Source organism: Nannobrachium achirus, assembly GCF_963921795.1.
Source record: "Nannobrachium achirus genome assembly, chromosome: 9".
Classification (NCBI taxonomy): Eukaryota; Metazoa; Chordata; class Actinopteri; order Myctophiformes; family Myctophidae; genus Nannobrachium; species Nannobrachium achirus.
Window position 1 is genome coordinate 25,647,164 of NC_137818.1, and position 15,321 is coordinate 25,662,484.

The 15,321-nt window shown below is 42.6% G+C and overlaps 2 protein-coding genes across 4 annotated transcripts in view; both read left to right on the forward strand.

The window, feature by feature from the left end:
• ppih (peptidylprolyl isomerase H (cyclophilin H)) overlaps window positions 1–2,333 on the forward strand; it is a 34,676-nt gene extending 32,343 nt beyond the window's left edge. For both annotated transcript variants that reach the window (XM_080733539.1, XM_080733538.1), the window contains exons 6-9: window positions 281–373; window positions 570–657; window positions 751–791; window positions 1,759–2,333. In XM_080733539.1, the coding sequence (XP_080589665.1) occupies window positions 281–373; window positions 570–657; window positions 751–791; window positions 1,759–1,827 (291 nt within the window). In that variant the 3' untranslated portion in view covers window positions 1,828–2,333. The remainder of the gene's footprint in view (window positions 1–280; window positions 374–569; window positions 658–750; window positions 792–1,758) is intronic.
• Window positions 2,334–6,869: 4,536 nt separating this feature from the next.
• On the forward strand, window positions 6,870–15,296 carry ybx1 (Y box binding protein 1). Of its 2 annotated transcripts, none has more exons than XM_080733074.1 (8): window positions 6,870–7,126; window positions 9,520–9,583; window positions 9,898–9,931; window positions 10,020–10,109; window positions 10,558–10,956; window positions 11,394–11,479; window positions 13,704–13,990; window positions 14,950–15,296. In XM_080733074.1, exons 1-7 carry the CDS (start codon window positions 7,021–7,023, stop codon window positions 13,942–13,944), a joined length of 1,020 nt encoding a protein of 339 aa, XP_080589200.1. In that variant the 5' UTR covers window positions 6,870–7,020; the 3' UTR covers window positions 13,945–13,990; window positions 14,950–15,296. The 2 variants fall into 2 exon arrangements, with proteins under 2 accessions (XP_080589200.1, XP_080589201.1); XM_080733075.1 differs by having other exon boundaries at window positions 10,558–10,893.
• Window positions 15,297–15,321: the final 25 nt, after the last annotated feature.

A 15,321-nucleotide genomic window follows, 5' to 3' on the forward strand; every position in this document is an offset into this window, starting at 1 on the left:
TGCTAGGAAAATCCAAGCCATACTGGGTAACCTTTTGTTGTGAGTTAAATAAAAACTTGCATTGACTTGATCCTTGCTCTTGATTTGAGCATTGAATAGATAGATAGATAGATAGATAGATACCTTTATTATCCTAATTAACATAGATCAATATAAAATATTATAAGCAATAATAGTGGAAGTGGAAAATGATATCCATCTCTCCCCCCTAGTGGATATGTTGTGTATTACTTTTTAGATTTCATGTCGTAAATGATGTGGCTTTTGTACTTTTGTGCAGGGCGATGGAACTGGTATTTGCAGCATCTACAGAGGTCCATTTGCGGACGAAAACTTCAAAATGAAGCATTCTGCCCCTGGTCTTCTGTCCATGGTGTGTAAAAGATTACACTCCCCATCCACTATATTAAACATATATAGCCTATATTAAAAAAAATGCATGGATAAAATCAAAAAGTAAATAATCCCAATCCTGATTGACTAATATATTTTTAGAGCTCTTGGTCCTTCACAATAATACACTGTAGATCTTCTGCATACTAATTCATATTCTCCATATTATTCTTCAGGCAAATAGTGGTCCTGGAACAAATGGATGTCAGTTTTTCATCACATGTACCAAGTGTGACTGGTTAGATGGGAAGCATGTCGTTTTTGGTATGGTGTTTTATGAATCAATTTGAATTTATTCATGTGGGAGCAAAATGTTTATTGACTAATTAGTATTTTTTTTTTTTTTAACGATTTCAGGAAAAATTGTTGATGGCTTGCTGGTCATGAGGAAAATAGAGGTAATGAAAAAGTCTATTGTCATTGATTTTGAAGTTTTAATGTATTCAATTACCTGAATATTTGATGAGTACAAAATGTTCTATTAGCTTGTTTTACCCTTTTGGGGCTTACACCTAATTTATGGACCCTAATATTACACTACTATTATTTAACAATTTAACTACTATCTAATTAAATGCTTTGGGGTGTGTAAAGCTGATCACTTTATTTAGCATCCATGTAAACTAAACATGTTGGAATCTTTGATAAAAATGGTTTAAATTTGATTGAAGGAATATTTTTCATGTACAGGCAGCTACTGATTCTGATATACAGTAAGGGGGGAAAAAAAACGTGTGTAACTTATATGATAGTATTGTGTACACTTATTGCTGTAAAAAAGAAATGTGGTCACCACTGCGACAGTATCCCTACATGACCTGCTTTCCATTGCACGTTTCTCCCCTCTGCTGGCCAAGAAAGCTATTTATCTACCTTTTTCCAGCATATACTCTTACAACTATTAATGATACATACATGATACAATATACAAGGACAACATATTTAACTTCGGATTGAAAGCAGGGATGGGTATTTTTTTTATTCAATAATACTTTATTATTATTATTTATGTATGGGGCAGGGTGTATGCCTATTGATAGGGATAGATTTTATTTATTTATTTTTTAAACACCATAGTGGCTTAAGTCAACGTGTTTCACCGTTCAATGTAAGCCATTGAGGAGACCATTTTGGATCATCAATTTCTAATCAATGTAGCAACTGAGCAAGATATCTCTCCAATATTTTGAGTTATATCACAGCTAGTTAGTTATACATGATCGAAACCTTGCTTTAATTTGGAAAGGAAGCTAATTACTAAGTCCTGTCACAATTGATCAGACCAATGAAGGAAACCAAGCTTTAGATCATTTGCAATGACATTTGAGAAGTTTCTAACATAAATGTCCTCCCAAATCCCAACAGAATGTTCCTACTGGTCCCAACAACAAACCCAAGCTCCCTATCGTCATTGCCCAATGTGGAGAGATGTGATGTGGCTCTACTCACAAGAGCCGCAGACCTAGAAGACCATCCATTTTCTGCCGAGAACCAATGAACCAGCTATACCACCTCTACATGAGCAAATTTGTACTCATTCCTTCAAAACTCAAACAGCTCTTTGTGTAAATTAAGCCTATAGGGATTTTCGCTGGCATTAATGTACAATCACTAAACTAACAATACATACCCAGTAAGACATGCTGGTTGGTTAAAGAACTGTAAGGCTTCATGCATTGACAGATAAGCCAATTCTGATTTGATACACCTAAAGTATGTACAGTATATGATTTAGATTCACATACCCGGTAGGCGTATTTTAGTGCCTTGTGTCTGGCCTATTAACAGTTGGGGGAAGTTATTACTGGTTTGTAAAAGATGTAATGGAAGCTGTTCAAATCTATGAGCGATGTCCAGATTTAAGCCTGTTTGTTCTCTCATAAAAATATTGAGAAATATATTCACAATTGAGAAAAAAGAAAATTACAGCTGGAAGGAGAGTTGGTTTGTAAACATTTGTAATTCAAATTCTTTGAACCAACTGTGTGACTAATAAATTCTTTTACATTTTTTTTATAAAACCTGTATGAATTCTCAATTGTTTATGAAAATGAATTGTAGATGGCGTGATACTTTAAAAGAATGTTTGACATTTTTATGTCTTCCTATTCAATAACAATTGTTCCTATTAGGCGTGTGGCGATATGGTATTTGACTGTCATCAATTGAGGTGAAACTTAAAAATATATTGCAATATTATATTTAAAGTAGCCTAATTAGAAATGTCCAATTACAGCACAATGGCAATATTTAGTTTAAGTTAAATTAAATAAATGCTTACATTTAATTAAATTTTTAATTAATAAGATAAGCCCTTTAATGATCCTGTTGAGTTCAGTTGCCAAAGGCAGTACAGCAGTTAAGTATTGTACATACAGGTACAACACTACAGCAGTGTAAAAAGAAAAAAATCTCACAAAAAAGGAGGCGTCATCAATAATGACCAAATATACAACAGTATATCCTCCTGACCACAATCGTATACACCTTTGAGAAAGCTTGCATTATGCTGGACAAAAGAAATAAGAATACACATAGTAGCCTACGCATGTTAGATTCTTATGGTAATGAGCTGTTGTTGCTTCGGAGGTAATTAGAGCTAGCCAAGCGACCTCTGTCCCTTATAAATCTTCATGGCTACTGGCACAAAATACATCTTATTTCCCCTTGAGGTAGCTGAATATTTTCCTCCTGCTCCACAATCCCCATGTGGAGATTACATTCATGATGCTGTGTGATGTGTCAAAATGTCTACTGTATATTAATATTATAACCTTTTGTATTATACTTCTCTCTTGTCCAAGGTTTCAATATCCAGAAATAGTCTTCCAATATCAAACTGGAAAGATTGCATTTAATAAGTGACTACAGTGACTTGGCCTAGAGGTCATTAACCGAGTATAATAAAGTCTAGCCCCACAGTGTCTGTGAGAGGAGTTGAAAGGCACTAGACTAGAGTCCTCAGGCTTGCCAAGCAAGTCCTCTGTTGAACTTATGGGCTACCTCTTATCCCAGCCCCACATACAGATCCAACCCTACCAAAACCCCCCTCCCCCAACTTGCGCTCTCCCTCTAGTCTGCTTGGACCCCGTTCCCCCCGATACAAAAGAATCCTTTCAGATGGAGGCTCTCTTATGGAAGCAGGAAGAGTTCTTTTAGGAAGGATTGCAGGGGGGGTGTTTTACTTCGTGGTGAAGGCTTTCTGGGGTCAATGCTAAAGCCCATCTTTGTGTGAGAGAGCGGGGCTCGTTCATAAACAACGAGCTCTTCACACATCAACCAGCGCTCATAAACAGTGCCAGTGGGGGTATTAACATGACAATGGGTGGGGGTGGAGGTGGGCTCCCCTGTCTGGCTCGGGAGATGGAGGGGGGGGGGGGGGGGACTCGACACCCGTTTAAAGGCCAAATGAAAATGACAGCAAGTAAGTATGTCTTGTAGCGGTAGCCTACTCAAATTCCTCTCTAATATATGGATTATGTGAGGAACAAACTGAGATATAGCCTATAGGCGGTGGGACCGTGAAAATATAGCTACTGTCCATAGAGTTCGAGTGATTGGGTCGCAGTCTTCATGAAAGCCGATTTCCCTGGCGCATAGGACTGCATTCAAATAAATTCAATATGTGTGTGCGATAGCCTACACGTCTCATGAGCAAAGGACCAATTCTTTATGCGTTGACCAGACACCAGACTATGTTTGATTTCTTCCATCGCTGCGGGTGGACTGGGTCAGCAAATAGCCTACACTGCAAATCGATCTTTGGAGGCATTACAACAACAGCTATAACTAGTCTATTATGGCTTACGCAGCGTCACTAGTGTAAACGAAAGATAGTGGCACTGGCTATAAGTAACCAGTAACCACCACTCAATATAGGTCATTTATCCCACTGTAGCACATGCATGGTTGGTTTCACATTTAACAGATGGGCAAGCCTAATCTATCTGATAAATTCAGCCCAGCACTTTGAATGAGAGAGCTCCAGTCCAGTGTCTATGAACTATAAAAGTAATCGTATCTGCTTCCTCACCGACAATTCTAACATTGCTTAGGCTACTGTCCACTGTGAAGTTAAATGTAGCCTAAAACTAGTTTAATTATCTTCTGGGGCTAATTCAAGCATCCCCCATAAAAACTATTTTTTAATATAATATAATGTGGAAGGTTGAGCCTCCCAATGATATCCTACCATTAAAACATGTCAGTCTATTATGTTGAGGACCGCTATGCTGCTTCTTGTAGGATCTTCACTCAATACTGTCAAATGAGACATGAAAGAACATGCAAGCAAGCATCAGTATCTGTCCCATCTATAGGTATGTGACGGTATGTGTCCCACTGTCCCATAAAAAGTGTCGCGGCGGTATGGGGCTGTTAAGTATGACATCATTTTGTAGGCAGAGGAGCATTTCTGCCCCCAGTTTCCGTGAATCTTTTTACTATTTTTACTATTTACACATTTTTATTCTCTTTGTTGTTGAAAGGAAAGTGTTAGAATTATACTTTAGTCATTATTTTTGTCTCGGATCTGTTGAAAATGGCGAGGGACAGAAAATGCTCTGGGGGCAGATTCTCCTCTGCCTACAAAATGATGTCACGGCTTAAAAGCCCCATAGTAGTAGTGGTGTCTCGTCTGGCTTTCGCATCTCTATGGGCGTGAACTGTGTGCAGGTACATTATTGGTTTTAGCCAATCGTCTTTAGCTAATTCCGAGAGCACCCAAGCGCAGACTCCTGTAGCCCATGGAGCTCAATGGGAGACAGGAAGCTCAATGGGAGGCAGGAAGTGACCTCATTCCTCCAAGGCAGAGGAGCAGAGACGACAGCCAAGAGGGCACCTCCACAAGGCAGAGACATCACGTGACCTCCACAAGCGGCAAGAAGTCACTTGCGCACTTTTTATTTTATTTTCTGCTCATAAAGTGTATTTTACAGCGTGGATGGGGTGCTGAGAGGTTTTCCACTCTCGAGAATACACTTTCAACAACACAAAATAACCTTTGTTTTTGTGAATAGCGAAGTAGTTTAGTTTATTTTGACTAGAGTGTAGCACTAGTAGGGCAGTGGAATTCTTGGTCCTGTGTTAGAGGCTGCTTCCTTGCAGAGCATGAGGGAGACCCTGGACCAGTCCAGCTGCTAACCCATAGTGCTAACCCTGCAGCGCCGTTCGTCTTCATGTTTCGAAGTAACACATGGATATAAAAGGCTTTACACCAGGGTTCTTCAACAGGGGGTCTGTGACTCCTAGGGGGTCCGCGGGGATACTGGGGTCCCCGAAATTGTTGAACAATAATAATAATAATTATATAAAATCTATATCTGTATTGTATTTTTAAAAAGAAAGAAAAAAATATATTTTGTCTTTAAATATAAAATATCTGCCTCTTTTGAATAGCTTGTTTACATGATTATTGTGTAATTGGCAGATTGTTTGTGCTAGATTGATAGTATTGGTTGTCAGTTAATAAACTATGTTTATAAATGGCAGTGGTACATGCATGTTTAAAATAAAAGCATGATCATATTCATCTATTATTTTAATAGCATATTATTGAATGCACAATATGTTTTATACACATGAAACACAATGGTATACATACAGTAAATATACAATATGTTAGCCCCACGGCCACGAGCTTGGGTATCCGCTATAGATGCGGTGGACGGACTGGGTTTGGCCGTTTCGGCCGGGTTTTTTTGGGCTGCGAGGTGGTCCGCGGGGGTCCCCGAGCGTGGGGGACCCCTCGGGGACCCCCTGGGAGCCGGCCCCGTCCCTGCAGGTGGCTCTGGGGCCGAGCTGTGGCCTTATTTCCGCCGCCTGCAGTACCGCGGTGCGTCCGCCAGGCGGCGCTCCACCACGGCTGGCTCCGGGGCCCCGAGCCGGACGCGTGGGTACCAGTCCCGCCTCGAACGGTCGCTCCTAGCCCGAGCTAGGTCCGTTCCAAGGAGCCCCTGGGCTGATCTCCCCTGTCCCTGCCTTTGAAAAACTCTCCCGCACAAAGTGGGAACACCCTCCGTCACGGAGGTATAGATGCCGCTGCTGGGTGGCGCCCCCCTCAGGAGGGTGTCCCAAGTCGGGCTGAGGGTCCGGCACGTCGGCCCTGGTGCTCTGGGGGTCCGCGGACCCTCCGTCACGGAGGTATAGAGGCCGGCTCTGGGCGGAAAGTGGCCGAGGAGGGTGTCCCAGGTCGGGCTAGAGGGTGTGGAGAGTCGGCCATGGAGCCTTGTGGAGGTGACGTCACATCCTGCCAAGCGTTGAGGTGCGTCACATCCTGCCTGTTGTCGAGGTGAGGTACGCCCATAGGTCTGCATCTAGGGGCTCCTCGCTAATTCCCCTCACACAAAAAAATGTCCGCTTCTTTGACCAATAGCAACCCGTTATTAGTTGCGATGAAGATCTGAGCCAATCAGAACCAGGTTGGGCGGGCGCGTGGTCGGGAATAGTCTCCGGCACAACTTCTAATTCTGCCCAGTTCGATCGGCAACGGGAGCGGATAGAGGAAAGCAGAGAGCCCGAAGGCAGCAGCCCCCACCACCACCGCCGGCCCAGGTTACCATCTAGCACCGGGAAACACACTAGAGAGCCACCGCCGGCACAAGGCAAGCCATTACCCAACCAGTAAGCATGAGCAGCGAGGCCGACACGCAACAACCACCGCAGCCCGCTGCCGACGCGGAGCGCCCGTCCAGCCCGGCAGCCGCAGCTTCCGCGGCGGATAAGAAGGTCATCGGTAAGATTGCTGCGACTAGCTAGATGGCTAGCGTTGAGCTAATGTAGGCTACAGACCGTCCCAACGATTAACATCAGCTAATTCGTGTTAGCCAACGAGCTACGATGCGGCTGTAGCTCGTTGGCTAACACGAATTAGCTGGCGTTAATCGTTGGGACGTTTATGCTAACTAACGTTATAACAATCTTCCCTGGTAACCTTGGTAACTCGCATGCGAGGGGTGGAATACAAAACTGGCGGCCACTATCGTTGGCAAACGTGATATTAAAACGGCTAAAATGTGATTATTTTTTTGGGACCAAATTTTTTCGCAATGGCGGCAGTCCACGGCGACGTTAAATTAATGTCTTCCGTACAAATGCCGTTGAACTTGATTTACGTCGAGCCGGTTTGCCACAAATATTTCTTCTTTGCCCGTAGGTAGGAAATGGACGGCAGCACCGCATACACACTTAGTTTAAGCGGTTGATTGCAGTGACTATGATTATCTATCTTGCCTAATGAACATGGTGTGTGTTGGGATTAATTTCTGAAGACACTAATGTGACTGCTCAATCTATTGTTTTATTGAGCCGGTTCATCGCTGGCCTTCCTGCCAGACAACCACTGATGGACAGTAGGGACGGTTTAACAACCCGGCCCTACAGTGTCAATGTTGATTTCACATTGCTTACTACTGGTTATTACATAGTAATTAAAACGATCGGCGCACATTAAATGTAACTTTCATCTTAAATGGGTATACACACTCAACCTGCGGCTACTCGCGTCTGTAGCCAGCATCGGCAATCATTTAAAGCAGTTATTCTCCATCGCACGAGCCTTTCAACAAGGATAACGTATATATATTTTTTAAATGTGATGTCATGATTTAAACTGAATGTCGCACAGACACCACCTCAATCGAAAAAAATAAAATAATCAATTTTTGTCGAGCAACTGAGTTGACTCTCGTGCGTCTAAATGCATTACAACGTAGCCGTTAGCCTCCAGACATCTCTTTGTTCATGGGATTGTGTTTGGTTGAGAGTTCCATCAATTTTAGATTAATAAAAAACACACTAGAACTAGCTAGAGCCCTCTGCTAAACGAACACGTTCACGTCATGCCGTGAGAATGGCAAACACGCGACTGTCAACAAATCGATTTTTTGTTTAACTTGAAACAGCTAAATAGCGTCTTTGCTATCATGGCTGACTAGACGGCAACGTTAGCCCGTTGGCTAGTTAACCATGCTAGCCTAGCTAGCTTGCCATTTCTGTGGCTAACGGGGCTCCCAAAATGTCCGCCGGGATATTCTAAGGATACCTTTTGGCCCCTTCGTTGTATTGAAACCGAGCACCGTGGTGGTTACTGATCTACACCGTAGTATCTGACCCTGGAATGTTGTTGGGTTCAAGTGTTGGCATTTCATGTATTCATGTTTCCTTAGGTTGGCTCTAATCCAACCACATGGTACCAGACCCAGTTAGCCACTTGGCTATGCTAATAGGTCGGCTAAGGCTTCCGCCTCGCTAGCATCTTAGGGCGCGACAGACAGCACCACGTGTAAACGCTCGTGTACTTAAGTCAGTGCGTCTCAATCTTCTTCATGTCAAGGACCCCAAAATTGACACTTATTAGAACGCTGATCCCCATTTGAAAAGGGATGCCAGGGACCCCCTAAGATATTTTTTACGCCTCTATAGCAGTGATTCCCAACCGTTTTAATTTCAAGGACCCCCAGTGACATGCATTTTAGGCTACGGACCCCCATTTAATGGCATTTCTATCTCTTGAGACCCCAATCTATTGTAAAATTAAATGTTAATTTAGCTCTCGAGTGTACAAATGGACCCTAATGGGTCAAATTGGTTCCATTTGTACACTCCGAGTTGCATACCCATAATGGTTCATTTGGTTCTTGATTTTGAGGAGCAGTGACTTCAGTAGTGTGGCTTCAAATGGGACCGTAGGTTTCCGGGACTTGTGTCCATCTACAACTGTATAACGTTGTTGACATACATTTATGTAGCTGTTATTGCCCAAAAATAGCTTCACACTCAACTATTGCTGCCTCTGTATCTGACCCAACTGAATTGGAGCTGCCCAACTTAATATTGTTTACACACCATACAGGACAAGTGTAGTAATGAGTAGCTAATAATAATTCATTTGGATCATGCTTCGTGCTTAGTGCAGCTGGTGGAGAACACATGGGCACCAGTATCTATAAAAAGATTGACAGTTGGAGCTTAAATATAACTTCAAAATAATCTGTCCATAAATAGTTATTTTTTAACATCTGCACTACCATTAAGATTACATTTTCTATGTTTCATTAAAGGAGGTGTTGTGTTTTTGTTGTTGTGTGACGCTGTAGACTGAGGTTTATCAATGTTTTGTCATTACAGCAACAAAAGTCTTGGGTACAGTGAAATGGTTTAATGTCAGGAATGGATACGGTTTCATCAACAGGTGAGTAAACTCCACCTCTAACTCTGGTTCTTAAAGACACTTAATATGATCCTTTGTGAGTGTGAGAGAGAACATTCCCAATCCTATTATGGCTTTGATTTGCTTACAAAGCTGGCCAGACGATTTATCTGCCTGCTGTCATACTCTTGTTATGGGCTGTAGTGCTTCATTAATCCATACACTTGCTGGTTGAATCCGTGCCTCATTAATCCATACACTTGCTGGTTGAATCCCAATCTGTCTGTAAATGCAGTGTTGGGATCAGATTGTACTCTATTACTGTAACAAACACCCTTTTTCACCCCCTTTGCTAGGAATGATACAAAAGAGGACGTTTTTGTACACCAGGTAAAAACAAATCCATAGGAAATTTGTACTTTGAACAGTGTGTTAAAACTCGGTTATGAAACGTAATTTTTTTTAAATTTATTTTCAGACGGCCATAAAAAAGAACAACCCAAGGAAATACCTTCGCAGTGTTGGAGATGGAGAAACTGTGGAATTTGATGTGGTTGAAGGGGAGAAGGTAAGCCACAGAAGTGCCTAAGAATAGGGCTGTCATTATTCGCATTTAATATGTTGATTTATAAATTGTCACAAAATTACAAATCTAATCCTGGTAAATTTTTGCAGGTGAGAAAATCTCAAGCTGTTGTAGTACGCTTCTGCCATATGCAGTGTGCATGCTTCACATCAAACAGCAGGTGCCATTCAAGCTCTTGGTAGCAATTTGACTTTCAATTTTACAATCCCAATTTGATCATTGTGTTCAAGTTTCACCTCCATTTCGATAGACCTCATGATGCCCCAATTTAAGAATGAGATGCTCAACTTGAGAGAAGTTGACGTTTTGATCATGTTCCCAGACTTCCCACCAATAGAAAGATTTGCGTTTACTCAAATATTACAATTGGTGTCTATATGGCAATTATCAATGTTGTTCTAGCATTAAAAAATGCTTAATTGTTGCACAGGGAGCAGAGGCAGCCAATGTCACCGGCCCAGGAGGTGTTCCAGTCCAAGGCAGCAAGTACGCCGCTGATAGGAATCGCTACAGACGCTACCCCCGCAGGAGGGGCCCACCTCGCGGCGGAGAATATCCAGATAACTACCAGAGCGACGGTGAGGGCGAATCCGGCAGTGGAGGTCCTGAAGGACGTGAAGGACGTGAAGGACGTGAAGGACGTGAAAGACGTGAAGGTCGTGATAAGAGCAGCCGTGAGGGTGCAGAGAGTGCCCCTGAGGGAGAGATGCAGCAACAACAGCGCAGGCCCACCTACCCCGGCAGACGGCGCTACCCGCCATACTTTGTACGTAGACGCTATGGCCGCCGGCCCCCGTACACCAACGCACCACGAGGAGAGATGACTGAGGTACGCCGTCAGAGGGCTAACTCTCCTGAAGCAGGCACCTGGGGGATGCCCACATCAAAGTTGGGCTCCCCCTTTCCAGTGAAGTCATACGCAACTCTCTCAACCCTCTCCTTCAACAACACGTGGTTTGGACAAAAAATCTTGGTGTATCGGGGGTCCGGCCGATATACTGCAAATTGACCCTTTTTTTTTTTGCCCCAGTTTTCTACTGGGGCAGCATGGTGTGCTGGCATTTGTAGGCTCACACCATAACCCTACAATGAAAAGGTTATGTTCAGTATGGCACAGCAAGACAAATCTTGTTATGACGGACAAACCTATGTCCATTCAAATTTTGATTCCTTTAGAAGCTGATTGGAAAGAGACTTCTGCCTACTGAACATGACCGTAGGGAGCTCCTGTGCCAGTTGTTGTTTGACTCATCTGTTTGCTTTCAGGGAGGTGAAGGTGATGAGAACCAGGGAGGTCCAGACCAGGGCAACAAACCAATGAGGCAGAACTACTACAGAGGCTTCCGACCAAGGTTCAGAGCAAGGTTTGCATGTTGGCTTCATTGACGTAAGGCTGCAACAATCGGAGAACAGCATGAAAGCAGAATGAAAGCAATCTGCATTCTTATCTATCAACTAATTGGACGTTTGACGGTTGGTCTAGTAATATTGAAACTGAAAACTTAAATTGCTCAACTTGTCCAGGAATGCTGTAGTCTCCTTTTATTGCAACCTAAACTGTAATGGCAGCTACGTGTATGTGTTTATTCTGTGGGCACTCTGTCAATAATCTCCTGTCTTTGAAATTGTAATATGTCCCAGTGGATGACCTGTGTATAATTTGCATGGCCATAAAACAGTAACTGTGTAAATACCAGGTCTTATATTTGGGGGGATTCTTGAGATCATTAGTGAAGTGATTGCGAAATTAGTAACGAGTCTGTCTATTTATATGCATGTCGCTTTGGCGGCAGTTACTCAATAGACTACCGAAGTCTGTTAAAACCACGCCTCCTGGTACCCGGCAGGAAATCACTGTCTCCACTGAAGCATGTCCACTTCATAATTGGGATTCCATAAGTTTGTGCAGTTTTAGTCTAGTTTGTTTGAATCAACTGGGAACCGATGGACTCCTACAAAAAGAAGGAAGTCCAATGCAACACAACATGCTGTGTGCCTCATGTAGTCTTTGGGTCATTTCTTAGCCCTGTGCTTATTACTGTAGTGCCAGGTTTACAGAAGATCGCATACCCATTTCCTGTTCAGTTCATTTTCACGGTTTGAACCTGAAACACATTTCCAGCACAAATCTGCTGTTGAACCGGTCAAACGGAGCTCTGGGAAAATAAACTATAGATGAAAATGATATGCCACCTTCTGAAAAAATGGAACTACAGTTCCTATTGTAGTCGATTTATAGGCAGCCTTTTATTTTCTTTGGATAAATTGGTACCTTCCCAGTGTTTGTTGATGCTTAATGACCAGTACAATGGCTGGATATTTATTTTTCCTTTTTACAAAAAAGGTGGGATTTTTGAATGGGGTGGGGGGATCTTCATTAGCCAATAAGAGGCATGGTTTTGGCATCAGGACTTTGGTACTCTATACACTGCTTCCTAATCAAATGCAACACAGACTATGAAACAGAAAATATTGATGATGAGTCTTAACTTAATCATTTAGCAAAGCATTTAGTAGATGCTCCTATCCAGAGCAACTTTCAAATTTGCAGTGCAAATTTTGTTGTCATGTACTTATGGCAGTCAGTCACACAGCTCAACTATGCTTGTTGTCCTTGTTTTAGATTAATTTACAATGTGTGGGTTGGCATTTTAAAACAGCTGTGGTAATTTGCGTGTTTTTCTTCCTGTCATTGTGTTGTATTGCGACCATAGGTCACAGTTTACTATCAGAACCATCACATCTTGACCGTATCTGTCTGTATGGGTGATGCTTGTCTTTTTTGTTGATTGACTCATGCTCTGACATCACTGTGATGTCAGGGGAACCAAATCCCCCATATATGGAGATCCCTGTGATGCCAGAGGAACCAAATGCCTATTATGCCCATATATGGAGATCCCTGATGTCATCAATATTAAGCCCAGCCATGTCTGTGAATATCTATGGGTACCGGGTCTCCATATATGGGTAACTGGTCCGATATACATCACTTGCCAGATGGCCAAGACATGGCGCTTGGGCGTTGCGCCCTTAGTCTTATTGGTGCACATGGGGGGTTGAAGTCCCAGGTGTACTTACTGCAGGGGTCTTCAACGTTTTCAGGCCGGGGACCCCCAAACTGATGGGGAGATGGAGCAGGGACCCCCTACCACCTCGTAGGGTGGGGGGGTCAGGGCTACGACATATTTTTTTATTTTAAACATGTACAAGTTACAGCGAGCAGGGTGGGCCGTACCACAACCATTTCTAAACATACTACTTATTAACTGAGAACAAATGTCAATAATATCAACAATGTCAATTGCATAGTAATCATGTATTCAAGCTATTCAAAATGGATAGAATCATGATTTATTTTTTAACATAAATGTGGAAAATGGCAAAAAAAAAAAATCATTTTTTTTTTAACCAATAATTTTGCGGACCCCCTGCAGTACCTCCGCGGACCCCCTAGGGGTCACGGACCCCCTGTTGAAGACCCCTGACTTACTGGATTCTTTGTCTCGTGACAAGAGTCTTATGATTTTTGAATGACTGGTCACAACCCCATTCCTTTTGGTCTTGTCAATCCAGAGGTCCACCCCGTCCCAGACCGGTGCGGGACGGAGAGGAGGACAAAGAGAACCAGGGCGGCGAAGGCGGCCCGAACCAAGAGCGCCCCCAGCGCCGCTACCGCCGCAACTTCAACTACCGCCGCAGACGCCCACAGGCTGGCGACAAGCCTGGCAAGGAGGGCAAGGAGGCCAAGACAGGAGGCGACCCATCCGTTGAGAAAACGTCCGCTCCCGAGGCCCAGCAGGGCGGGGCTGAGTAGGAAAGAACCCGCCCACCGGCACCCACCATCTCTTACCATCGTCCGGGTGAGTGCTTGGATATGTAGCCTGTTGGGTCCTAGTAATCACAGCTAGGTTCTCTTTATTTATAGGTGGCGCATGTTGTCAGTTTGAGGCATTGTTGAGCTTTAAATACTGTATTGATATCTGTGTATAGTTTATAGTATAAACTATACAGTATAAACTTTATATTGTGTCATTCGTTGAAATGTTTCAGCTTTCTTCTTTATGGTATTGTTGCTCTGATATCCTTGTTCAGTTAAATTGGGCCTTGGGCTGTGAACCTTGTCAGTGGTATAGAAATTGGCTAAACTCTTACTTGGGTGACCATGGCTGAACGGGTAGACTGACGGTATCAGGTAAACTGAAGAAGCCTGTACACAAAGACATTAAACTGCCCCCTGGGTGCCGCCCTGTAACGTCTGCTGCTCCTAAATGTCTAGGATTTGTTAAATTCAGAGCTTTGACATCTGTGCAAATGTTCAGTGTCAAAAAGAATACCCTAAAGAAATGGAGTCAATTATGATCATTATGTAGCACTTTAGCTGGACTTGACATCTACTGTAAATTCATAGCTAATGGCAGCCATTTGTATTGAATGCTGATGTTACAATAATAAGTAATTTGATTGAAACAATCATGGCTTTTATAATGAAGATTCTTTGGGCAAAGTGTCTGCTTAGGCTGCAGTAGTTCTTTTTTTCCCCCTCCCCATTGACCATGATAGATAATCCAAAGCATGAGCTGAATGAGGTAATGCAATGGATTTGATAAAGCAAACTGTTTGGCACCCTACAGCCATTGTTTCACCACAGTGTGCTGTGACTGTTTGTGTTAGGCGTACTCTCAGCTATCGCTTATGACACTTTAATGCACTCAATTCAGTACAGTATGTCAGTTGACTAATTTAACCTTGTAATTCGTGCTGATTGTGCTATTAATCTCTTCCCCCCCCCTCCCTCTCTCTCTTATTTCTTGTCTTCCAGTTTTTTTGTCAACAAGAAGAAACATCAAAGATCTGAGCAATAAGAAACAGAATTGACTTGACGATCGTCACAAGCTTGCACCATGCATTTGACCAGATTACCACCGATTGCCTGCAGAATCTATGCAGACCTGTTTTTTTCCATTATTTTTATGTGACAGCTACAAAAAGTTTTGGGGAAACAACAGATGTTTTTCTAAATCGGTCCTAAGTTTTTACACCAAATGGTTTTTAAAGAAGAAAAATGAAATTTGATATCTGGTCAGTTTGACATTTTTAAATAACTTTTTATGTATTCAAACATTTTAACAAAATGCAAGCTCAAATAAAAGTCAAAGAAGAACTGTCCTGAGTTTGCTTTTATTTTGCTGTA

Excerpts from the sequence above, each read along its gene's own strand:
- ybx1 (XM_080733074.1), top strand. The coding sequence starts at position 7,021 with ATGAGCAGCGAGGCCGACACGCAACAACCACCGCAGCCCGCTGCCGAC. Across the intron at positions 10,110-10,557 it reads ATGTGGTTGAAGGGGAGAAG|GGAGCAGAGGCAGCCAATGT; the intron begins GTAAGCCACAGA and ends ATTGTTGCACAG. Across the intron at positions 10,957-11,393 it reads CACGAGGAGAGATGACTGAG|GGAGGTGAAGGTGATGAGAA; the intron begins GTACGCCGTCAG and ends GTTTGCTTTCAG.